Source organism: Salmo salar, chromosome ssa01 (genome assembly GCF_905237065.1).
Source record: "Salmo salar chromosome ssa01, Ssal_v3.1, whole genome shotgun sequence".
Taxonomy (NCBI): Eukaryota; Metazoa; Chordata; class Actinopteri; order Salmoniformes; family Salmonidae; genus Salmo; species Salmo salar.
This window is the reverse complement of record NC_059442.1, coordinates 2,807,270-2,834,709: the sequence shown is the minus strand read 5'-3', so window position 1 is coordinate 2,834,709 and position 27,440 is coordinate 2,807,270. Positions and strand designations below refer to the sequence as shown.

The window sequence follows — 27,440 nt, the reverse complement described above, 5'->3', positions numbered from 1 at the left end:
CATTTTGTCAGGAAATGCAGCTCTGTCTCAGGTTCTGCTGTTGTGCAGTGGTTGCACAGCCTTTCCTCTACAGGGAGCCAGGTTTTCCTGTCTACCCTTCTCAATGGCAAGGCTGTGCTCACTGAGCCTGTACTTTGTCAAGGTTTTTCTAAGGTTTTGATCAGTAACCATGGTCAAATCGTTAGCCACAGTGTACTGTCAATTTAGGGCCAGATAGCACTGCATTTTGCTTTGTGTTTGTGCTTCCAAATAAGTCATGTAGTTATGTTTTGACTGTGTTGTAATTTGGTTTATTCTGATTGATTGGATGTTCTGGTCCTGAGGCTTCAGTGTGTTAGTGGAACAGGTTAGTGAACTCAGCCCCAGGACCAGCTGGATGAGGGTCCTGAGGCTTCAGTGTGTTAGTAGAACAGGTTTGTGAACTCAGTCCCAGGACCAGCTGGATGAGGGTCCTGAGGCTTCAGTGTGTTAGTAGAACAGGTTAGTGAACTCAGCCCCAGGACCAGCTGGATGAGGGTCCTGAGGCTTCAGTGTGTTAGTAGAACAGGTTAGTGAACTCAGCCCCAGGACCAGCTGGATGAGGGTCCTGAGGCTTCAGTGTGTTAGTAGAACAGGTTTGTGAACTCAGCCCCAGGACCAGCTGGATGAGGGAACTCTTTTCTTTGCTCAGCTCTTGGCATTGCAGGGCTTGGTAATGATATGAGAGGGGGTCACTGTATTTTAGATGTTTCCAAAATTTAATTGCTCTTTTTTGAGTTTTTATTATTAGTGAATATTGGCCTAATTCTGCCCTGCATGCATTGTTTGTAGTTTTCCTCTGGACATGTAGGAGAATCTTACAGAACTCTGCATGCAGGGTTTCAATGGGGTGTTTGTCCCATTTGATGAAATCTTGTTTTGCAAGTGGACCCCACACCTCGCTACCATAAAGTGCAATTGGTTCAATGACACATTCAATTCGTTTTAGCCAAATTTTAATAGGTATATCAATTTGAATTTTCTTTTTAATGGCGTAGAATGCCCTTCGTGCTTTCTCTCTCAGTTCATTCACTGCCTCATTAAGGTGTCCAGTTGAGCTATGTGTGAAGTAAAGGTGATCTAAAAATGTTTTGCCTCTAGTTGCACAGGTGACATGGTGGTATAAATGAGGTAAAACGGATTTCAGTTTTCCTTCATTAAAATCAGCGGTCAATAGGAGGGCCAACTCTTGGTGAGCATTTTCTTGTTTGCTAATGGCCTTATAGAGCTTGTTGAGTGCGGTCTTAGTGCCAGCATCGGTTTGTGGTGTTAAATAGACAGCTACAAAAAATATACATGAAACTCTCTTGGTAAATAGTGTGGTCTACAGTTTATCATGAGGTATTCTAACTCAGGCGAGCAGAGATCGCGCACCAGACACACACCCCCTCCTCTGAGCTTTCCCGATGCAGCCGTTCTGTCCAGCTATGCATAGAAAAAACAACTAGATTTATATTATTATGTCCTTATTCATCCATGACTCGGAGAAACATAGGATATTACAGTTCTTCAGATCACATTGATAGGATCTTCCCGAACGGAGCTCATCCAGTTTATTCTCCAGTAATTGCACGTTCGCCAACAACCTGTTAAAATTCCAACTACAACAGTATTGATAGTATTGATTCTATTCACAGTATTGATATGGTTGATAGTATTACTAGTTTTGATTGTATTGATTGTGTTAATAGTATTGACAGGGTTGATAGTATTGACAGGGTTGATAGTATTGATAGGGTTGATATTATTAACAGTATTGATAGTATTGATATGTTTGACAGTAGTGATAGGACGGATAGGGTTGATAGAATTGATAGTGTTGATAGTATTGATAGTATTAATGGTATTGGCAGTATTGATAGGGTTGACAGTATTAATATGGTTGATAATATTGATAGTATTGATAGGGTCGATAATATAGGTAGTATTGATAGGATTGATATTATTGATCATATTGATAGTATTGATATTATTGATAGTATTGATAGTTGTGATATTATTGATAGTATTGATATTATTGATAGTATTGATAGTGTTGATAGTGTTGATAGTATTGATAGGGCGATAATATAGGTAGTATTGATAGTATTGATATTATTGATCATATTGATAGTTGTGATATTATTGATAGGGTTGATGTTATTGATATTATTGATAGGGTTGCCAGTATTGATAGTATTGATAGGGTTGATGTTATTGATAGTATTGATAGGGTTGATGTTATTGATAGTATTGATAGGGTTGATATTATTGATAGGAATGATATTATTGATAGGGTTGATATTATTGATAGTATTGATAGGGTTGATATTATTGATAGTATTGATAGGGTTGATGTTATTGATAGTATTGATAGGGTTGATATTATTGATAGTATTGATAGGGTTGATGTTATTGATAGTATTGATAGAGTTGATATTATTGATAGTATTGATAGGGTTGATATTATTCATAGTATTGATAGGGTTGATGTTATTGATAGTATTGATAGAGTTGATGTTATTGATAGTATTGATAGGGTTGATATTATTGATAGTATTGATAGGGCTGATAGTATTGATACAATTGAAATGGTTGCCAGTATTGATAGTATTGATATGGTTGATGTTATTGATAGTATTGATAGGAATGATATTATTGATAGTATTGATATGGTTGATGTTGATAGTATTGATATGGTTGATGTTGATACTATTGATATGGTTGCCAGTATTGATAGTATTGATATGGTTGATATTATTGATAGTATTGATAGGGTTGATGTTATTGATAGTATTGATAGGGTTGATGTTATTGATAGTATTGATAGGAATGATATTATTGATAGTATTGATAGGGTTGATATTATTGATATATTTTTATTGATAGTTTTGATATGGTTTATGTTATTGATAGTATTGATAGGGTTGATAGTATTGTAGTATTAATAGTATTGGTATTATTGACATGGTTGCTATCATTGGTAGTATATTATGGTAGATAGTACTGATATTATTGGTAGTATTATATGGTAGATAGTACTGATATTATTGGTAGTATTGATATGGTTGATAGTATTGATAGTATTTATACTGTTGAAGTCGGATGTTTATATACACATAGGTTGGGGTCATTAAAACTCGTTTTTCAACCACTCCACAAATTTCTTGTTAAGAAACTATAGTTTTGGCAAGTCAGTTAGGACATCTACTTTGTGAATGACACAAGTCATTTTCTCAAAAATTGTTTACAGACAGATTATTTCACTTATAATTCACTGTATCACAATTCCAGTGGGTCAGAAGTTTACATACACTAAGTTGACTGTGCCTTTAAATAGCTTGGAAAATTCCAGAAAATTATGTAATGGCTTTAGAAGCTCCTGATAGGCTAATTGAAATCATTTGAGTCAATTGGAGGTGTACCTGTGGATGTATTTCAAGGCCTACCTTCAAACTCAGTGCCTCTTTGCTTGACATCATGGGAAAATCAAAAGAAATCAGCCAAGACCTCAAAACATTTTTTGCAGACCTCCACAAGTCTGGTTCATCTTTGGGAGCAATTTCCAAATGCTTGAAGGTACCACGTTCATCTCTACAAACAATAGTAAGCAAGTATAAACACCATGGGACCACGCAGCCGTCATACCGGCTCAGGAAGGAGACACATTCTGTCTCCTCGAGATGAAAGTAATTTGATGTGAAAAGTGCAAATCAATCCCACAACAGCAAAGGACCTTGTGAAGATGCTGGAGGAAACAGGTATAAAAGTATCTGTATCCACAGTAAAACGAGTCCTATATCAACATAACCTGAAAGGCCGCTCAGCAAGGAAGAAGCCACTGCTCCAAAATCACCATAAAAAAGCCAGACTATGGTTTGCAACTGCACATGGGGACAAAGATCGTACTTTTTGGAGAAATGTCCACTGGTCTGATGAAAAAAAAATAGAACTGTTTGGCCATAATAACCATCGTTATGTTTGGAGGAAAAAGGGGGCTGCTTGCAAGTCGAAGAACACCATCCCAACCGTGAAGCACGGGGGTGGCAGCATCATGTTGTGGGGGTGCTTTGCTGCAGGAGGGACTGGTGCACTTCACAAAATAGATGGCATCGTGAGGAAGGACAATTATATGGATATATTGAAGCAACAGCAAGACATCAGTCAGGAAGTTAATGCTTGGTCGCAAATGGGTCTTCCAAATGGACAATGACCCCAAGCATACTTCCAAAGTTGTGGCAAAATGGCTTATTGACAACAAAGTCAAGGTGTTGGAGTGGCCATCACAAAGCCCTGATCTCAATCATAAAGAAAATTTGTGGGCAGAACTGAAAAAGCGTGTGTGAGCAAGGAGGCCTACAAACCTGACTCAGTTACACCAGCTCTGTCAGGAGGAATTCACCCAACTTATTGTGGGAAGCTTGTGGAAGGCTACCCAAAATGTTTGACCTAAGTTAAAAAATGTAAAGGCAATGCTACCATATAGTAATTGAGTTTATGTAAACTTCTGACCCACTGGGAATGTGATGAAAGAAATAAAAGCTGAAATAAATCATTCTCTCTACTATTATTCTGACATTTCACATTCTTAAAATAAAGTGGTGATCCTAACTGACCTAAAACAGGATAGATCACTGTAGAACTCCACTATGAGGCAGGAGGATGGATCACTGTAGAACTCCACTATGAGGCAGGAGGATGGATCACAGTAGAACTCCACTATGAGGCAGGAGGATAGATCACTGTAGAACTCCACTATGAGGCAGGAGGATGGATCACAGTAGAACTCCACTATGAGTTAAGGCAGGAGGATAGATCACTGTAAAACTCCACTATGAGGCAGGAGGATAGATCACTGTAGAACTCCACTATGAGGCAGGAGGATAGATCACTGTAGAACTCCACTATGAGTTGAGGCAGGAGGATAGATCACAGTAGAACTCCACTATGAGGCAGGAGGATGGATCACAGTAGAACTCAACTATGAGGCAGGAGGATAGATCACAGTAGAACTCCACTATGAGGCAGGAGGATAGATCACTGTAGAACTCCACTATGAGTTGAGGCAGGAGGATAGATCACAGTAGAACTCCACTATGAGGCAGGAGGATGGATCACAGTAGAACTCCACTATGAGTTGAGGCAGGAGGATAGATCACAGTAGAACTCCACTATGAGTTGAGGCAGGAGGATGGATCACAGTAGAACTCCACTATGAGTTGAGGCAGGAGGATAGATCACAGTAGAACTCCACTATGAGTTGAGGCAGGAGGATAGATCACAGTAGAACTCCACTACGAGTTAAGCAGGAGGATAGATCACAGTAGAACTCCACTATGAGTTAAGGCAGGAGGATAGATCACAGTAGAACTCCACTATGAGTTGGGCAGGAGGATAGATCACAGTAGAACTCCACTATGAGGCAGGAGGATAGATCACAGTAGAACTCCACTATGAGGCAGGATCACAGTAGAACTCCACTATGAGGCAGGAGGATAGATCACAGTAGAACTCCACTATGAGTTAAGGCAGGAGGATAGATCACAGTAGAACTCCACTATGAGTTGAGGCAGGAGGATAGATCACAGTAGAACTCCACTGAGGCAGGAGGATGGATCACAGTAGAACTCCACTATGAGGCAGGAGGATGGATCACAGTAGAACTCCACTATGAGGCAGGAGGATGGATCACAGTAGAACTTCACTATGAGGCAGGAGGATGGATCACACTAGAACTCCACTATGAGGCAGGAAGATAGATCACAGTAGAACTCCACTATTAGGCAGGAGGATAGATCACAGTAGAACTCCACTATGAGTTGAGGCAGGAGGATAGATCGCAGTAGAACTCCACTATGAGGCAGGAGGATGGATCACAGTAGAACTCAACTATGAGGCAGGAGGATGGATCAAATTAGAACTCCACTATGAGTTAAGGCATGAGGATAGATCACAGTAGATCTCCACTATGAGGCAGGAGGATAGATCACAGTAGAACTCCACTATGAGTTAAGGCATGAGGATAGATCACAGTAGAACTGCACTATGAGGCAGGAGGATAGATCACAGTAGAACTCCACTATAAGTTAAGGCAGGAGGATAGATCACAGTAGAACTCCACTATTAGGCAGGAGGATAGATCACAGTAGAACTCCACTATGAAGCAGGAGGATGGATCACAGTAGAACTCCACTATGAGTTGAGGCAGGAGGATAGATCACAGTAGAACTCCACTATGAGTGCAGGAGGATGGATCACAGTAGAACTCCACTGTGAGGCAGGAGTAGATCACAGTAGAACTCCACTATGAGGCAGGAGGATGGATCACAGTAGAACTCCACTATGAGGCAGGAGGATGGATCACAGTAGAACTCCACTATGAGGCAGGAGGATGGATCACAGTAGATCTCCACTATGAGACAGGAGGATGGATCACAGTAGAACTCCACTATGATGCAGGAGGATAGATCACAGTAGAACTCCACTATGAGGCAGGAGGATAGATCACAGTAGAACTCCACTATTAGGCAGGAGGATAGATCACAGTAGAACTCCACTATGAAGCAGGAGGATGGATCACAGTAGAACTCCACTATGAGTTGAGGCAGGAGGATTGATCACAGTAGAACTCCACTATGAGTTGAGGCAGGAGGATGGATCACAGTAGAACTCCACTACGAGGCAGGAGGATAGATCACAGTAGAACTCCACTATGAGGCAGGAGGATGGATCACAGTAGAACTCCACTATGAGGCAGGAGGATAGATCACAGTAGAACTCCACTATGAGGCAGGAGGATAGATCACAGTAGAACTCCACTATGAGTTGAGGCAGGAGGATGGATCACAGTAGAACTCCACTATGAGGCAGGACGATGGATAACAGTAGAACTCCACTATGAGTTAAGGCAGGAGGATGGATCACAGTAGAACTACACTATGAGTTAAGGCAGGAGGATGGATCACAGTAGAACTCCACTATTAGGCAGGAGGATGGATCACAGTAGAACTTCACTATGAGTTGAGGCAGGAGGATAGATCACAGTAGAACTCCACTATGAGGCAGGAGGATAGATCACAGTAGAACTCCACTATGAGGCAGGAGGATGGATCACAGTAGAACTCCACTATGAGGCAGGAGGATAGATCACAGTAGAACTCCACTAGCTGACTGACTTTATGACTGGCTGGGACTAGCTGACTGACTGGCGGTCTCTCATTAGAACAGTGTAAAGAAAAGGTAAATTGTATTGATATGACCACTGCTACCTGTATGCTCTAGTCGGCTGGCCCTCGCTCCCTATTCGTCGCCAAACCCACTGGGTCCAGGTCATCTACAAGTCTTTGCTAGGTAAAGCCCTGCCTTATCTCAGCTCACTCGTCACCATAGCAGCACCCACCTGTAGCACGCGCTCCAGCAGGTATATTTCACTGGTCACCATAGCAGCACGCGCTCCAGCAGGTATATCTCACTAGTCACCCCCAAAGCCAATTCCTCCTTTGTCCGCCTTTCCTTCCAGTTCTCTGCTGCCAATGACTGGAACGAATTGCAAAAATCACTGAAGCTGTAGACTTATATCTCCCTCACTAACTTTAAGCACCAGCTGTCAGAGCAGCTCACAGATCATTGCACCTGTACATAGCCCATCTGTAAATAGCCCATCCAACTACCTCATCCCCATATTGCACCCCATTTTCTCTACTTGCACATCTACAGTTCCAGTGTTTAATTGCTATATTGTATTTACTTCGCCACCGTGGCCTTTTTTTACTGCCTTTACCTCCCTTATCTCACCTCATTTGCTCACATTGTATATAGACTTGTTTTTGTACTGTATTATTGACTGTATGTTTATTTTACTCCATGTGTAACTCTGTGTTGTTGTATGTTGTCGAACTGCTTTGCTTTATCTTGGCCAGGTTGCAGTTGTAAATGAGAACTTGTTCTCAACTAGCCTACCTGGTTAAATAAAGGACTTGTTCTCAACTTGCCTACCAGGTTAAATAAAGGACTTGTTCTCAACTTGCCTACCTGGTTAAATAAATACAAAAACACCCTGATGATTGGTTGACGATAGAGCCTCCCACTGTGCAGGCGATGATTGGTTGACAATAGAACCTCCCACTGTGCAGGCGATGGCTGCAGAATGAAGCTGGTGAAGAGCAACTGCAGAAAGTTGCAGTCAAAACTTCATGACCTTTGATCACATCATTTTTGTTAAGTTCAGCAGTTGTCATGTAGGTGCAGCAGTTCATATGTAGGTGCAGCAGTTGTCATGTAGGTGCAGCAGTTCATATGTAGGTGCAGCAGTTCATATGTAGGTGCAGCATTTGTCATGTAGGTGCAGCAGTTGTCATGTAGGTGCAGCAGTTGTCATGTAGGTGCAGCAGTTCATATGTAGGTGCAGCATTTGTCATGTAGGTGCAGCATTTGTCATGTAGGTGCAGCAGTTGTCATGTAGGTGCAGCAGTTGTCATGTAGGTGCAGCAGTTGTCATGTAGGTGCAGCAGTTCATATGTAGGTGCAGCAGTTCATATGTAGGTGCAGCATTTGTCATGTAGGTGCAGCAGTTGTCATGTCGGTGCAGCAGTTGTCATGTAGGTGCAGCATGTAGGTGCAGCAGTTGTCATGTAGGTGCAGCAGTTGTCATGTAGGTGCAGCATGTAGGTGCAGCAGTTGTCATGTAGGTGCAGCAGTTGCCATGTAGTTGCAGCAGTTGTCATGTAGGTGCAGCAGTTCATATGTAGGTGCAGCAGTTCATATGTAGGTGCAGCAGTTGTCATGTAGGTGCAGCAGTTGCCATGTAGTTGCAGCGGTTGTCATGTAGGTGCAAGTCCTTGTCCTTATAATGCAACACACTTTGAAAGGCGGTGACCAGCGATGGTGATCAGCTTGAACTGGCCAGTATGTTCTGACTTACTGACTGACTGTTTGACTGACAGTCAGACTGGGACTAGCTGACTGACTGTTCTCTCTGTGTTTCAGGACAGTGAGGGGTATATCCGGGGTTGTTTCTACGGTAACGGAGGCAGTGGTTCTGTTGGATACCCATGATGCACCGGTACGATGCCTGAGTCGGAGACGGGCTTAGTAGCTCAGCGTGTTGCTACGGTGACCAGAGGAATGGTTGCTGTGTGGTGTTCTCTCTGGCTCTCCCTCCTCCTCTTCCCTCTCTCCGTCTCTACAGCCAGACTACCCACAGTACTGCCCACAGGTAAATACACTCCTCTTTATCTCTCTCTCTCTCTCAATTTCAATTCAATTTAAGGAGCTTTATTGCCATGGGAAACATATGTTTACTTTGCCAAAGCAAGTGAAATCGATAATAAACTAAAGTGAAATAAACAATAAAAATGTACAGTAAACATTACACTCACTAAAGTTCCAGGAGAATAAAGACATTTCAAATGTCATATTATGTCTATATAGAGTGTTGTTTTGATGTGCAAATAGTTAAAGTACAAAAGGGAAAATAAATAAACATAAATATAGGTTGTATTTACAATGGTGTTTGTTCTTCACTGGTTGCCCTTTTCTTGTGGCAACAGGTCACACATCTTGCTGCTGTGATGTCACACTGTGGTATTTCACCCAGTAGATATGTGAGTTTATCAAAATTGCATTCGTTTTCGAATTCTTTGTGTATCTGTGTAATCTGAGGGAACTATGTGTCTCTAATATGGTCATACATTTGGTAGGAGGTTAGGAAGTGCAGCTCAGTTTCCACCTCATTTTGTGGGCAGTGTTGCACATAGCCTGCCTTCTCTTGAGATGTCTGCCTACGGCGGCCTTTCTCAATAGCAAGGCTATGTTCACTGAGTCTGTACATAGTCAAAGATTTCATTAACTTTGGGTCAGTCACAGTGGTCAGGTTTTCTGCCACTATGTACTCTCTGTTTAGGGCCAAATAGCATTCTAGCTTGCTTAGGGAACTCTTCTCCAGGTTCGTCTCTCTGTAGGTGATGGCTTTGTTATGGAAGGTTTGAGAATCGCTTCCATTTTGGGTGGCTCTTTTCTGGATTTTGATAATTAGCGGGTATTGGCCTAATTCTGCTCTGCATGTGTCACGTCCTGACCATAGAAATATGTTATTTTCTATGGTAGAGTAGGTCAGGGCGTGACAGGGTTTTTTTCTCTCTATGTTTTCTATGTTTAGGTTCTAGTTTTGTACTTCTATGTTGGGGTTTTGTTTGGGATGATCTCCAATTAGAGGCAGCTGGTCCTCGTTGTCTCTAATTGGAGATCATACTTAAGTAGGGGTTTTTCCACCTGGGTTTTGTGGGAGATTAATTTTGAGTTGTGTTTGTGTTCATCTCTGCGTCACGGTTTGCTTTTTCATTCAGTGTATTTATGTATTGCATAGTTTCACAGTATAAGTAAAATGTGGAAGGAAACACACGCTGCACTTTGGTCCGCTCATTCCTACGACGGCCGTGACAGCATGCATTATTTGGTGTTTTACGTCGTACACAGAGGATATTTTTGGCAGAATTTGTATTTGTATTGCCGGGTCGTAATTCTACATTCTCAGTCAGTATTGACCAAATCAAGAGATCCCAGCTGAGGGAGCTGTGAGGGAAACCACCAGACACTGGGAGATGAATTCACCTTTCAGCAGGACAACAACCAAGTGATTTACCAAGATGAGTGAATGTTCCTGACTTAAATCTACTTGAAAAGCTATGGGAACACATCCAAAATGTCTGTCTCGCAATGATCAACATCCAGTTTGACAGAGCTTGAAGAATTTTGAAAAGAATAATGAGCAAATGTTGCACAATCCAGGTGTGGAAAACTCTTAGAGACTCACTCAGAAAGACTCGCACCTGTAATCGTTGCCAAAGGTTCTTCTACAAAGTATTGACTCTGGGATTTGAATACTTATGTAAATGAGATATTTCTGTATTTCATCTTCAATAAATTAGCTATATTCTATAAAAAACATGTTTTCACTTTGTCATTATGGGATATTGTGTGTAGATGAGTGAGAAAAAACATCTATTTAATCCATTATGAATTCAGGCTGTAACACAGCTAAATGTGACCCATTCCAATTATGGATTCAGGCTGTAACACAGCTTAATGTGACCCATTTCAATTATGGATTCAGGCTGTAACACAGCTTAATGTGACCCATTCCAATTATGGATTCAGGCTGTAACACAGCTTAATGTGACCCATTTCAATTATGGATTCAGGCTGTAACACAGCTTAATGTGACCCATTCCAATTATGGATTCAGGCTGTAACACAGCTTAATGTGACCCATTCCAATTATGGATTCAGGCTGTAACACAGCTAAATGTGACCCATTTCAATTATGGATTCAGGCTGTAACACAGCTAAATGTGACCCATTCCAATTATGGATTCAGGCTGTAACACAGCTTAATGTGACCCATTCCAATTATGGATTCAGGCTGTAACACAGCTTAATGTGACCCATTTCAATTATGGATTCAGGCTGTAACACAGCTAAATGTGACCCATTTCAATTATGGATTCAGGCTGTAAGACAGCTAAATGTGACCCATTCCAATTATGGATTCAGGCTGTAACACAGCGTAATGTGACCCATTTCAATTATGAATTCAGGCTGTAACACAGCTAAATGTGACCCATTTCAAGAAAGCAGGCTTATGTCACACGCCACTACTTCACAGGAGAGGCATTTGAACATATTTAAAATAAAATATGAAAAATTGGAACGTGAATTAATTAATTAATTACAAACTTGTATGCCATCTGTAAGTACGAATAAAATTGTTGGTTTAGCCACTGAAAAATACAGGAACCTTCCCGCTAGCCGTGATTGGCTAAGATAATAGATGGGCTGGACATGCCGAGAGATGAGTTCAGATTGCGCTGCCATGTAGCATGTTTCTGTCTATAACATGAGTTGCTAAGTATGTGTGGATAATTCTGTCTAACACAGAAAGATATGAAGAACTGGAAAGGTTTTGCTACTGCTCTAAACATTTCTGCCCTGAACTTAATAGGGTTATTGACAAAACTCAGTGGGAAAACTTTCTGGAGGATGATCATGCCATGTTGACTATCTCTGACTCTGAAAATGAATCAGACAATGAGGAAATCACGGATTTAGGTAAAACCCTGTAGTGAGATATACATACCGGGGTATCCTGAGATATACAGACTGGGGTATCCTGAGATATACAGACCGGGGTATACTGAGATATACTAACTGGGGTATCCTGAGATATACTGGCTGGTCTGTAGTGAGATATACTAACTGGGGTATACTGAGATATACTAACTGGGGTATACTGAGATATACTAACTGGGGTATACTGAGATATACTAACTGGGGTATACTGAGATATACTAACTGGGGTATACTGAGATATACTGGCTGGTGTATACTGAGATATACTAACTGGGGTATACTGAGGTATACTGGCTGGTGTATACTGAGATATACTAACTGGGGTATACTGAGATATACTGGCTGGTGTATACTGAGATATACTAACTGGGGTATACTGAGATATACTAACTGGTGTATACTGAGATATACTGTCTGGTTGGCTGACTGTCTTTCTGACTGGTTGTCTGACTGTCTTTCTGACTGGTTGTCTGACTGTCTGTCTGACTGGTTGGCTGACTGTCTTTCTATCTGACTGTCTGACTGGTTGCTGAATGTCTGTCTGCCTGTCTGTCTGCCTGTCTGTCTGCCTGTCTATCTGGCTGGTTTTCTGACTGGTTGTTGACTGACTGTATGTCTTTTTGTCATTCTGACTGTCTGACTTTCTTATTGGCTGTTTGACTGGCTGTCTGTCTTCCTGTCTATCTGCCTTTCTGTCTGGCTGGCTGTCTGACTGATTGCTGACTGGTTGTCTCTCTGTCTTTATGTCTGTCTTTCTGACTGGTTGTCTGGTTTTAACCTAACATGTAGCTGTTGCATCATAGTGAGCAGTCTGAACAGTAAGACATTATTCTGAACCTGATGATGTCTGCAGTAAATCAACAGGCTTTTCCCCCTCAGGCAGAAAATGTATCCATCAAGTTAGCAGCAGAACAGTAGATCCACTGTTAAGTGTTTACACGCTCACCTGGAGTACAGACAACACACTCACTCACACACACACACACACACCCACACGCTACACACAGCAGCCATGTGTCTCCTGCTGACACGACAGGAACCATGGCGACTGATCCTTCATCTGCTCCCCCATCATCATCTACCGTTCCTCGCTCCCCCATCCTTCTCTCCCTCCGTCCCTCGCTCCCCCATCCTTCTCTCCCCCATCCCTCGCTCCCCCATCCTCCTCTCTCTCCATTCCATTCCACTCCCTCCCATCCTCCCTAACCCTAACCTCCTGGTCCTAACCCTCCCTAACTTCCCTCCCTAACCCTAACCTCTCCTAGGCCTCCCTAACTTCCCTCCCTAACCTATACTCGGCCTTGTCTTAGGACGGTAAGTTGGTGGTTGGAGACATCCCTCTTGTGGTGTGGGGGCTGTGCTTTGGCAAAGTGGGTGGGGTTATATCCTGCCTGTTTGGCCCTGTCCGGGGGTATCATCGGATGGGTCCACAGTGTCTCCTGACCCCTCCTGTCTCAGCCTCCAGTATTTATGCTGCAGTAGTTTATGTGTAGGGCTAGGATCAGTCTGTTATATCTGGAGTATTTCTCCTGTCTTATCCGGTGTCCTGTGTGAATTTAAGTATGCTCTCTCTAATTCTCTCTTTCTGTCTTTCTCTCGGAGGACCTGAGCCCTAGAACCATGCCTCAGGACTACCTGGCATGATGACTCCTTGCTTTCCCCAGGCCACCTGGCCGTGCTGCTGCTCCAGTTTCAACCGTTCTGCCTGTTGCTATGGAACCCTGACCTGTTACCTGTCCCAGACCTGCTGTTTTCAACTCTCTAGAGACAGCAGGAGCGGTAGAGATACTCTCAATGATCGGCTATGAAAAGCCAACTGACATTTACTCCTGAGGTGCTGACCTGTCGCACCCTCGACAACCTCTGTGATTATTATTATTTGACCCTGCTGATCATTTATGAACATTTTGAACATCTTGGCCATGTTCTGTTATAATCTCCACCCGGCACAGCCAGAAGAGGACTGGCCACCCCTCATAGCCTGGTTCCTCTCTAGGTTTCTTCCTAGGTTTTGGCCTTTGTAGGGAGTTTTTCCTAGCCACCGTGCTTCTACACCTGTCGTTCTATGTATTTTTGTAAATAACTGCTGGTGCACAATATCTAAGGAAGTCTCGAGCTATTGCTCGCCTGAGGTAGATTATCTCATGATAAGCTGTGGACCACACTACCAACCAAGAGAGTTTTCATCTGTATTCTTTGTAGCTGTTTACATACCACCACAATCAGAGGCTGGCGCTAAGACAGCATTGAATGAGCTGTATTCCGCCATAAGCAAACAAGAAAACGCTCACCCAGAGGCGGCACTCCTAGTAGCCGGGGACTTTAATGCAGGGAAACTTAAATCTATTTTACCTCATTTCTAGCAGCATGTCACATGTGCAACCAGAGGAAAAAGTACTGTGGACCACCTTTACTCCACACACAGAGACGCATACAAAGCTCTCCCTTGCCCTCCATTTGGCAAATCTGACCATAATTCTATCCTCCTGATTCCTGCTTACAAGCAACAATTTAGGCAACCCCCCCCAGTAGATAGCTCACCACATAACCCCCCCAGTAGATAGCTCACCACATAACCCCCCCAGTAGATAGCTCACCACATAACCCCCCCCAGTAGATAGCTCACCACATAACCCCCCCAGTAGATAGCTCACCACATAACCCCCCAGTAGATAGCTCACCACATAACCCCCCCAGTAGATAGCTCACCACATAACCCCCTCCCAGTAGATAGCTCACCACATAACCCCCTCCCAGTAGATAGCTCACCACATAACCCCCCCAGTAGATAGCTCACCACATAACCCCCCCAGTAGATAGCTCACCACATAACCCCCCAGTAGATAGCTCACCACATACCCCCCCAGTAGATTGCTCACTACATAACCCCCCAGTAGATTGCTCAGCACATAACCCCCCCAGTAGATAGCTCACCACGTGACCCCCCAGTAGATAGCTCACCACATAACCCCCCCAGTAGATAGCTCACCACATAAACCCCCAGTAGATAGCTCACCACATAAACCCCCCAGTAGATAGCTCACCACATAACCCCCCAGTAGATAGCTCACCACATGACCCCCCAGTAGATAGCTCACCACATGACCCCCCCAGTAGATAGCTCACCACATGACCCCCCAGTAGATAGCTCACCACATAACCCCCCCAGTAGATAGCTCACCACATAACCCCCCCAGTAGATAGCTCACCACATAACCCCCCCAGTAGATAGCTCACCACGTAACCCCCCCAGTAGATAGCTCACCACGTGACCCCCCCAGTAGATAGCTCACCACGTAACCCCCCCAGTAGATAGCTCACTACATAACCCCCCCAGTAGATAGCTCACCACATAACCCCCCAGTAGATAGCTCACCACATAACCCCCAGTAGATAGCTCACCACATGACCCCCCCAGTAGATAGCTCACCACATGACCCCCCCAGTAGATAGCTCACCACATAACCCCCAGTAGATAGCTCACCACATAAACCCCCCAGTAGATAGCTCACCACGTGACCCCCCAGTAGATAGCTCACCACGTGACCCCCCCAGTAGATAGCTCACCACATAACCCCCCCCCAGTAGATAGCTCACCACATGACCCCCCCCAGTAGATAGCTCACCACATAACCCCCCAGTAGATAGCTCACCACATAACCCCCCCAGTAGATAGCTCACTACATAACCCCCCCAGTAGATAGCTCACCACATAACCCCCCCCAGTAGATAGCTCACCACATAACCCCCCCCAGTAGATAGCTCACCACATAACCCCCCCCAGTAGATAGCTCACCACATAACCCCCCCAGTAGATAGCTCACCACATAACCCCCCCAGTAGATAGCTCACCACATAACCCCCCCAGTAGATAGCTCACCACAAGAACCCAAAACATGGATGTTATGGATGCATGTTTTCCGATGGTTAGATGGATGTGATAGACAGATGATGTTTAGATGGATGAATGTTAGATGGATGATGGCTGGATTGTTGATGGATGGATGGATGGATGGATAATGGATGGATAATGGATGGATGGATGGATGGATGGATAACGGATGGATAATGGATGGTTGGATGGATAATGGATGGATTGATGGATAATGGATGGATGGATAAATGGATGGATGAATGGATGGATGGATGGATAATGGATGGATGATGGATGGATGGATGGATGGATGGATAACGGATGGATAATGGATGGATGGATAATGGATGGATTGATGGATAATGGATGGATGGATAATGGATGGATTGATGGATGATGGATGGATGTGATAGATGGATGATGGATGGATGGATGGACGAATGTTAGATGGATGATGGCTGGATTGTTGATGGATGGATGGATGGATGAATGTTAGATGGATGATGGCTGGATTGTTGATGGATGGATGGATGGATGGATGGATGGATGGATGGATGGATGGATGATGGATGGATGTGATAGATGGATGGATGAATGTTGGATGGATGATGGCTGGATTGTTGATGGATGGATGGATGGATGGATGGATAATGGATGGATGGATAATGGATGGATGGATGGATGGATGGATGTTTTCCGATGGTTAGATGGATGTCATAGACGGATGATGTTTAGATGGATGATGGCTGGATTGTTGATGGATGGATAATGGTTGGATAATGGATGGATGGATGGATGGATAATGGATGGATAATGGATGGATGGATAATGGATGGATAATGGATGGATGGATGGATGGATGGATGGATGGATGGATGGATGGATGGATGGATGGATGGATAATGGATGGATGGATGGATGGATGGATAATGGACGGATGGATAATGGATGGATGAATGGATGAATGGATGATGGATGGATGTGATAGATGGATGATGGATGGATGGATGGATGGATGGACGAATGTTAGATGGATGATGGCTGGATTGTTGATGGATGGATGGATGGATGAATGTTAGATGGATGATGGCTGGATTGTTGATGGATGGATGTTATGGATGGATGGATGTTATGGATGGAGGGATGGATAATGGATGGATGTTATGGATGGAGGGATTGATGGATGAATGGATGGAAGGATGTTATGGATGGATGGATAATGGATGTTATGGATGTTATGGATGTTATGGATGGATGGATGTTATGGATGGAGGGATTGATGGATGTTATGGATTGATGGATGTTATGGATGGAGGGATTGATGGATGTTATGGATTGATGGATGTTATGGATGGAGGGATTGATGGATGAATGGATGGAAGGATGTTATGGATGGATGGATAATGGATGGATGTTATGGATGGAGGGATGTTATGGATGGAGGGATTGATGGATGGATGTTATGGAGGGATTGATGGATGGAGGGATGGATGGATGAATGGATGATGGATGGATGTTATGGATGGAGGGATTGATGGATGTTATGGATGGAGGGATGGATGGAGGGATTGATGGAGGGATGGATGATGGATGGATTGATGGATGAATGGATGGATAATGGATGGATGTTATGGATGGAGGGATTGATGGAGGGATTGATGGAGGGATGGATGATGGATGGATTGATGGATGAATGGATGGATAATGGATGGATGTTATGGATGGAGGGATTGATGGATGAATGGATGGATGGAAGGATGGATGGATGGAAGGATGTTATGGATGGAGGGATGTTGTGGATGGAGGGATGTTATGGATGGATGGATAATGGATGGATGGATGGATGGATGGAAGGATGGATGGATGTTATGGATGGATGGCTGGATGTTATGGATGGATGTGATAGATGGATTGATGGATGAATGGTGGGATGTTATGGATGGATGGATGGATGGATGTTATGGATGGATGTGATAGATGGATTGATGGATGGATGGAAGAATGTTATGGATGTTATGGATGGATGGATGTTATGGATGGATGGATGGATGATGGAGGAATGGTGGGATGTTATGGATGGATGGATGGAGGGATTGATGTTATGGAGGGATTGATGGATGGAGGGTTGATGGATGTTATGGAAACGCATATTTACAGTTTCAGGTATTTTAAGGAAAATGCCATTTTAAAATCAACACAAAGTACGTCAATGACGGTCTCAATCCTAATGTTGGGAGGGAGTGAATGTCCCTCAGGAGGTTACTATATCTATCTCATAAAGACCTGCACCCTATGTTTCAAAAGAGCCTTCATACATCATGGGAGATCAGAGCCTTCAGTAATACATAAAGGTAGATCAGAGATTTCAGTAATTCATAAAGGTAGATCAGAGCCTTCAGTAATACATAAAGGTAGATCAGAGCCTTCAGTAATACATAAAGGTAGATCAGAGCCTTCAGTAATACATAAAGGTAGATCAGAGCCTTCAGTAATACATAAAGGTAGATCAGAGCCTTCAGTAATACATAAAGGTAGATCAGAGCCTTCAGTAATACATAAAGGTAGATCAGAGCCTTCAGTAATACATAAAGGTAGATCAGAGCCTTCAGTAATACATAAAGGTAGAGCAGAGCCTTCAGTAATACATAAAGGTAGATCAGAGCCTTCAGTAATACATAAAGGTAGATCAGAGCCTTCAGTAATACATAAAGGTAGATCAGAGCCTTCAGTAATACATAAAGGTAGATCAGAGCCTTCAGTAATACATAAAGGTAGATCAGAGCCTTCAGTAATACATACAGGTAGATCAGAGCCTTCAGTAATACATAAAGGTAGATCAGAGCCTTCAGTAATACATAAAGGTCGAGCGGATTATAGCAGACTAACATCAGTATATTTATCTTCATCACACGTATTTTACTGTTTAATGACGATAGACAGCAGACTAGCATCAGTATTTTTCCACTCGTCTGAAATATCCAACTACTGTAAAATCAAGGAGGAGCGTACCCATGAAAGAAGCATTGATTTGTCAACTGGGGTTTCCTTGTTTCATACTGTGTGTGTGTTTACTGTATGTGGTCTCTGTTAACCTAGCTAGTAGCTAGACCTCCACAAAGAGAGAGAAAAAGAGACAGAGCGAAGGAGAGGGAGAGACAGAGAGAGGGAGAAAGAGACAGATAGGGAGGGAGGGAGAGAGAGAGAGAGCGTTAGAGAGAGAGAGGAACACAATTACACCTAACCAAATCATGAGAAAACAAAAAGATACAAGCTAGAATGCTATTTGGCCCTAAACAGAGAGTACACAGTGGCAGAATACCTGACCACTGTGACTAACTCAAAATTAAGGAAAGCTTTGACTATTTACAGACTCAGTGAGCGTAGCCTTGCTATTGAGAGAGGCCACAGTAGGCAGACCTGGCTCTCAAGAGAAGGCAGGCTATGTGCACACTGACCACAAAATGAGGTGGAAACTGAGCTGCACTTCCTAACCTCCTGCCAAATATATGACCATATTAGAGACACATATTTCCCTCAGATTACACAGACCCACAAGGAATTTGAAAACAAATCCAATTTGGATTAACTACCATATCTACTGGGTGAAATACCACAATGTGACGTCACAGCAGCAAGATGGAACAGGCAACCAGTGAGGAACAAACAAATACAATCCATATTTATGTTTATTTACAGTTGAAGTCCGAAGATTACATACACCTTGGCCAAATACATTTAAACTCAGTTTTTCACAATTCCTGACATTTAATCCTAGTAAAAATTCCCTGTTTTAGGTCAGTTAGGATCAACACTTTGTTTTCAGAATGTGAAATGTCAGAATAATAGTAGAGAGAATGATTTATTTCAGCTTTAATATCTTTCATCACATTCCCAGTGGGTCAGAAGTTTACATACACTCAATTAGTATTTGGTAGCATTGCCTTTAAATTGTTTAACTTTGGTCAAACGTTTCGGGTAGCCTTCCACAAGCTTCCCACAATAAGTTGGGTGAATTTTGGCCCATTCCTCCTGACGGAGCTGGTATAACTGAGTCAGGTTTGTAGGCCTCCTTGCTCACACACGCTTTTTCAGTTCTACCCACAAATTTTCTATAGGATTGAGGTCAGGGCTTTGTGATGGCCACTCCAATACCTTGACTTTGTTGTCCTTAAGCCATTTTGCCACAACTTTGGAAGTATGCTTGGGGTCATTGTCCATTTGGAAGACCCATTTGCGATCAAGCTTTAACTCCCTGACTGCTATCTTGAGATGTTGCTTCAATAAATCCACATCATTTTAGTCCCGTGTGGCTCAGTTGGTAGAGCATGGTGTTTGCAACGCCAGGGTTGTGGGTTCGATTCCTGCGGGGGAAAAATTATGCATTCACTACTGTAAGTCGCTCTGGATAAGAGCGTCTGCTAAATGACTAAAATGTAAATGTAAATAATTTTCCTGCCTCATGATGCCATCTATTTTGTGAAGTGCACCAGTCTCTCCTGCAGCAAAGCACCCCCACAACATGATGCTGCCACCCCCATGCTTCATGGTTGGGATGATGTTCTTCAGCTTGCAAGCCTCCCCCTTTTTCCTCCAAACATAACAATGGTCATTTTGGCCAAAAAGTTATATTTTTGTTTCATCAGACCAGAGGACATTTCTCCAAAAAGTACGATCTTTGTCCCCATGTGCAGTTGCAAACCGTAGTCTGGCTTTTTTATGGCGGTTTAGGAGCAGTGGATTCTCCCAATGCTGAGCGGCCTTTCAGGTTATGTCGATATAGGACTCGTTTTACTGTGGATATAGATACTTTTGTACCTGTTTCCTCCAGCATCATCACAAGGTCCTTTGCTGTTATGCTGTGATTGGTTTGCACTTTTCGCACCAAAGTGCGTTCATCTCTAGGAGACAGAACGCGTCTCCTTCCTGAGTGGTATGACGGCTGCGTGGTCCCATGGTGTTTATACTTGCGTACTATTGTTTGTACAGATGAACGTGGTACCTTCAGGCGTTTGGAAATTGCTCCCAAGGATGAGCCTGACTTGTGGAGGTCTGCAATTTTTTTTTCTGAGTTCTTAGCTGATTTCTTTTGATTTCCCCATGATGTCAAGCAAAGAGGCACTGAGTTTGAAGGTAGGCCTTGAAATACATCCACAGGTAAACCTTCAATTGACTCAAATGATGTCAATTAGCCTATCGAAAGCTTCTAAAGACATGACATAATTTTCTGGAATTTTCCAAGCTGTTTAAAGGCACAGTCAACTTAGTGTATGTAAACTTCTGACCCACTGGAATTGTGATACAGTGAATTATATGTGAAATAATCTGTCTGTAAACAATTGTTGGAAAAATGACTTGTGTCATGCACAAAGTAGATGTCCTAGCCGACTTGCCAAAACCATAGTTTGTTAACAAGAAATTTGTGGAGTGGTTGAAAAATGAGTTTTAATGACTCCAACCTAAGTCTGCTAAATGACTTAAATGTAAATGTAATGTAAAATTGAACTATTTGTTCATCGTTACAACACTCTATATAGACATAATATGATATTTGAAATGTCTTTATTCTTTTGGAACTTTTTGTGAGTGCAACGTTTACAGTTAATTTTTATTGTTTATTTCACTTTAGTTTATTATATCTTTCCCTTAGCTTTGGCAATGTTGATATATGTTTACCATGCCAACAAAGCCCCTTAAATTGAAATTGAAATTGAGTTGAGAGAGAGAGAGGTTAATCTATAATTCATGCTTGATGTTATATTATGCATTCTCCTCGTAGTCTCTCAATCGTCTGGGTGTCTGGTTGCTCCTCATATCAACCTTTCCTCTCAACTTCAATATCATCCTCCTCTCTCTCTCTCTCTCTGTGAGAGATCTCAATGACAGAGAGAGTCTGTCTGTGGAGGACTGTCTGTTATCCAGACAGTGTTAATCCAGTGCTAATCAGAGAGCTGCTATCGTCTCAACTGGGCCTCCTCTGGTTAACATTGTCTGTGTGTCCCAATCACCACAAATTATGGTTTTATACTGTCATCTCTTAGCCCCCACAGTGGGTTCTCATGGTGTATAACGCACGATGAAAGAACAACTCAGTTTGAACCGAGGGAGAGAGAGGGAAAGAGAGAGGGGGTTAGGTAAAGGAGAGCAATGGACATAGGGACATGGAGAGTCACTGTTTAGATATTCCTACACGTCTGTGTTCTTGGTGTCTCAACAGTATCTCCTCTCCTCCTCTAACTAACCTGGCTGGACAGAATGATCTGCGGCCTGGTGTAGACTAAGATTCTTTCTAATAATTAGCTACAATAATCAGTTTCAACCACCCGAAAGAATGTTGGTCAGCGAGAAATTGGTTCTAAAGTAAAGAAACAGTATATTAGCAGACATTGTGGTTTGAAACTTCTTGAAGATCAGAGAACAATGTGTACTAATGAGTTACACAAGAAAGATCCAAAGAAAGGATACGGTCCCTCAAGGATTGGTGTTGGGTCCTCTTCTCTTTAGCTGTTATATCAATTATTGTACTCATATCAAATCATATGTGACCGACCCGCTCGATTCGGTCTTACAGTATGTAGCAAAATTGTAATTGTATTTTTGTATTTTTTTTTTTACATTGGATAAAAGTAGAGCTAGAAAATGGCGTACCTACTGGAGAGCACTTCTTTGTCAACACCTAATCATCCTGTTACCAACCCTTAGTAAACTTTTGGGAAAAATGGTGTTTGACCAGATACAATACTATGTTACAGTAAACAAATGGACAACAAACTTTCAGCATGCTTATAGGGAAGGACGTTCAACAAGCACAGAACTTACACAAATGACTGATAATTGACTGAGAGAAATTGATGATAAAAAGATTGTGGGTGTTGTTTTGTTGGACTTCAGTGCGTCTTTTGACATTATAGATCATAGTCTGCTGCTGAAAAAACTTATCTGTTATGGCTTTACATCGCCTGCTATGTTGTGGATAAAGAGTTACCTGTCTAACAGAACACAGAGGGTGTTATTTAGTGGAAGCCCCTCCAACATAATCCAGGTAGAATCAGGAATTACCCAGGGCAGCTGTTTAGGGCCATTACTTTTTTCAATCTTAACTAATGACATGCCACTGGCTTTGAGTAAAGCGGATGACTCAACAATATACATGTCAGCTACTACAGCGACTGAAATGACTGCAAGACTTATCAAAGAATTGCAGTTAGTTTCAGTGTGTGTGGCAAGGAATAAGTTAGTCCTAAATATTTCTTAAACTAAAATGATTGTATTTGGGACAAATCATTCACTAAACCCTTAACCTCAACTAAATCTTGAAATAAATCATGAGGAACTTGAGCAAATTGAGGTGACTTAACTGCTTGTAGTAACCCTGGACTGTAACCTGTCATGGTCAAAACATATTGATACAACAGTAGCTAAGATGGGGAGAAGTCTGTCCATAATAAAGCGCTGCTCTGCCTTCTTAACAACACTATAAACAAGGCAGGTCCTACAGGCCCTCGTTTTGTTGCACCTGGACTACTGTTCAGTCGTGTGGTCAGGTGCCACAAAAATAGATTTAGGAAAATTGCAATTGGCTCAGAACAGGGCAGCACGGCTGGCCCTTGGATGTACACAGAGAGCTAATATTAATAATATGCATGTCAATCTCTCCTGGCTCAAAGTAGAGGAGAGATTGACTTCATCACTACTTGTATTTAGGAGAGTTATTGACATGTTGAATGCACCAAGCTGTCTGTTTGAACTACTGGCGCACAGCTCGGACACCCATACATACCCAACAAAACATGCCACCAGAGGTCTCTTCACAGTCCCCAAGTCCAGAACAGACTATGGGAGGAGCACAGTACTACATAGAGCCATGACTACATGGAACTCTATTCCACATCAAGTGACTGATACAGCAGTAGAATTCAATTTAAAAAAACAGATTTTATTTATTTAACCTTTATTTAACTAGGCAAGTCAGTTAAGAACAAATTCTTATTTACAATGACGGCCTACCAAAAGGCAAAAGGCCTCCTGCGGGGACGGGGGCTGTGATAAAAAAATGAAAATACATTATAAATATAGGACAAAAGTAACTGCCAGATCACGGTCAAACCAGGGGCTGAACCTGTTTTTAATTCTCATTTTCTTCATGGGCACGTATTTGTTAACGATACCACTGAAAATGTCAAAAAAGAAGGTCCAAGCGTCTTCGACAGAGGGGATTAAGATGCTATACCAATTTACAGAGGCCGGGTAGAGAATCTTGATCCCCTCTTTCGAAGACGCTTGGACCTAGTTTTTTGATATTTTCATGAAGGAAGGCTTGCTCATTAACGTTTTTTTAGCAAGCGCAAATGACAAGTCCGGACAGGTCATTTCACTGAGCAGCCATTACGACACAGGCTGTAAAACAGTGATTATTTGTAAGGATAACATCAAGGATAGCCTTTTCTGGTTGTTTGGAGTCATACCTTGTGTGATTGGTAATACTCTGAGAAAGATTTAGGGAGTCCCATTGTTTGTTGGACTTGGTCAGGTGGTTTCAGCATGTCCCAGTTTAGGTCACCTAGCAGGACAAATTCAGACTTAGTGTAAGGGGCCAGGAGAGAGCTTAGGGCAGGTAGGGTACAGGCCGGTGCTGATAACACACAGCAACAGTCAACAAAGAGCTATTTGAAAGTTTCATGCGTAAAACCAGCAAATCAAATTGTTTGGTGACAGACTTGTTGGAGACAACCGAGCACTGAAGGTGATCCTTAGTAAAGATTGCCACTCCACCACCTTTGGAAGATCTGTCTTGCTGAAAAAGGTTATAACCAGAAAGGTTAACATCTGTATTCAAAACACTCTTTCTTAACCACGTCTCAGTAATGACCAACACATCTGGATTGGAGCTGTGAACCCACACTTTCAAATGATCCATTTTAGGTAATAAGTTTCTAGTGTTAACGGGGGTACCTGTACCAGAGAGGGGGAAACAGGCCAGGACAGACAGTGAACAGAGAGGGGGGAGACAGGCCAGGGCAGACAGTGAACAGAGAGGGGGAGACAGGCCAGGGCAGACAGTGAACAGAGAGGGGGAGACAGGTCAGGGCAGACGGTGAACAGAGAGGGGGGAGACAGGCCAGGGCAGACGGTGAACAGAGAGGGGGAGACAGGCCAGGGCAGACAGTGAACAGAGAGGGGGGAGACAGGCCAGGGCAGACGGTGAACAGAGAGGGGGAGACAGGCCAGGGCAGACAGTGAACAGAGAGGGGGGAGACAGGCCAGGGCAGACGGTGAACAGAGAGGGGGAGACAGGCCAGGGCAGACGGTGAACAGAGAGGGGGAGACAGGCCAGGGCAGACGGTGAACAGAGAGGGGGAGACAGGCCAGGACAGACGGTGAACAGAGAGGGGGAGACAGGCCAGGGCAGACGGTGAACAGAGAGGGGGGAGACAGGCCAGGGCAGACGGTGAACAGAGAGGGGGAGACAGGCCAGGGCAGACGGTGAACAGAGAGGGGGAGACAGGCCAGGACAGACAGTGAACAGATCACCAGGTGGAATCCAAGCAGCAGTGCAGCAGGTAACGGGAGTAGGTGTCACACCCACCTGGGATAAGCTTTTTTCGTAAGGCAGGTTCCTTGTAGAAAATCCCAGCTAGCTAGCTAGCTAATGTAGCTAGCAAGTCTCTGTCCATCTTTTCCACTTGGAAACGCAGCTCGTTAGCTAGCTATATCTTTTCAGTATCGGCGAATGGTCCTTTACGACGTCCAAACAAAGTTGTCCTGTGGCTGTTCTGTGGATTCTGAGGAGGATATCTTCTCTGCAAAGATGGAGGGGGCTTCAAAGGCCTCTGTATTTGGGTGGGGAGGGGTTTCACATCTCTCACTTCACACTTCACACTTCAATGCTAATTTCAGTCAGATTCTTGCCTAGCAGCTTGGTAGCCTTATTTATGAAGCTTTATATAACAACATTACCTAGAGATTATTGTCTTTTACTTTTTAGCTTCAGAAAGTATGTTCAGACTGAACATTACTCACTCAGTGTTGTGTTGGATGGTATTTACAGGATCTGCTGTGTTTTTTCTGCAGGTTTTGGCTTGTTAGACTTTTTTTTTTCCTTGATAGTAATAGTCCATTCAGGTAATTTTGTCCAAAATCAAGGTTTTAGGCATGGAAAGTGTAACTAATTGTAACTAAGGTTTTGATGTTGAGGTTAGTACCCTCTATAAGTCCTTAGTAACTCTATGTTTTTGCAGAAGAAGTCAGGAGCCCAAACTCTCTGTGTCTATTCACTCTCTCTCTCCGGCTGGTATATAAAAAAAAACACACCTTATGGAACAGCGGGGAATGTGAAGCAACACAAACATAGGCACAGACACATGCATGCACACACACAAACACGATAACATACGCACTATACACACACGTACACATGGATGTTGTACTGTAGATATGTGGTAGTGGTGGAGTAGGGGCCTGAGGGAACACAGTGTGTTGTGAAATTTGTGAATGAATTGTAATGTTTTTTAAATTGTATAAACTGCCTTAATTTTTCTAGACCACAGGAAGAGTAGCTGCTGCTTTGGCAGGAACTAATGGGGATCCATAATAAATACAAATACACGGATGCCCTTAGTTTGAAGATGTAATCCGGAGACAGGAGTTTTATACAACAGCCTTCTCTGTGTTCTCTTTTCAACTCCCTCTGCGTATTTGCAGTCAAACGCCAGAATTGTCTCCATCTCCTTAGCTATCATACTCTAATTCCACTGGGCATTCCACTGATTTTAAAACCCAGTCCCCAAGAAAGAGGAGAACAACACTTTGATATCTTTAAAAAAACGCAGCGTTAGAAAGGATACTGACCAGCTCATGTTATAGACAGAAGCGTGTTACATGGCAGACCAATCTGAACTCATCTGTCGGCATGTCCAGCCCACTCATTATCTCAGCCAATCATGGCTAGCGGGAAGGTTCGTGTCAATTTCCTTGGCTAAACCAACTGGGCTCGTAATTTCACAATTTTATTCGTATTTACAGATGGCATACAAGTTTGTTATTAAGGCACATGAAAGTTCACATGTACGAGAAGGCATTTCTGCCCAAAATTGCATTTTGATAAAAAATTAAGTTTACGTTCAAATAGTTCTCCTGTGAAATATTAACGCGTGACGTACACCGAGTTTCCTGAAATTAGTCACCCTGGATCTATCCTTTCTCTCTCCCTCTCCAGACTGTCTCCAGTGAGGCTGTCTTCCCAGAGGACTATGTGGTTGCTTTTGCTCTGTCTGTCTCTGTCTCTCTGACCCTAACCCTGTCTCTCTGACCCCAACCCTGTCTCTCTGACCCCAACCCTGTCTCTCTGACCCCTAACCCTGTCTCTCTGACCCCTAACCCTGTCTCTCTGACCCTAACCCTGTCTCTCTGACCCCAACCCTGTCTCTCTGACCCCTAACCCTGTCTC

At 43.0% G+C, this 27,440-nt stretch overlaps 1 protein-coding gene across 2 annotated transcripts in view; it reads left to right on the top strand.

Annotated features, from left to right (window-relative positions):
* Positions 1 to 27,440, top strand: part of LOC106560212 (fibroblast growth factor receptor 3) — a 150,532-nt gene that overhangs the window by 8,226 nt on the left and 114,866 nt on the right. For both annotated transcript variants that reach the window (XM_045705487.1, XM_045705479.1), the window contains exon 2: positions 8,983 to 9,211. In XM_045705487.1, the coding sequence (XP_045561443.1) occupies positions 9,064 to 9,211 (148 nt within the window). In that variant the 5' untranslated portion in view covers positions 8,983 to 9,063. The remainder of the gene's footprint in view (positions 1 to 8,982; positions 9,212 to 27,440) is intronic.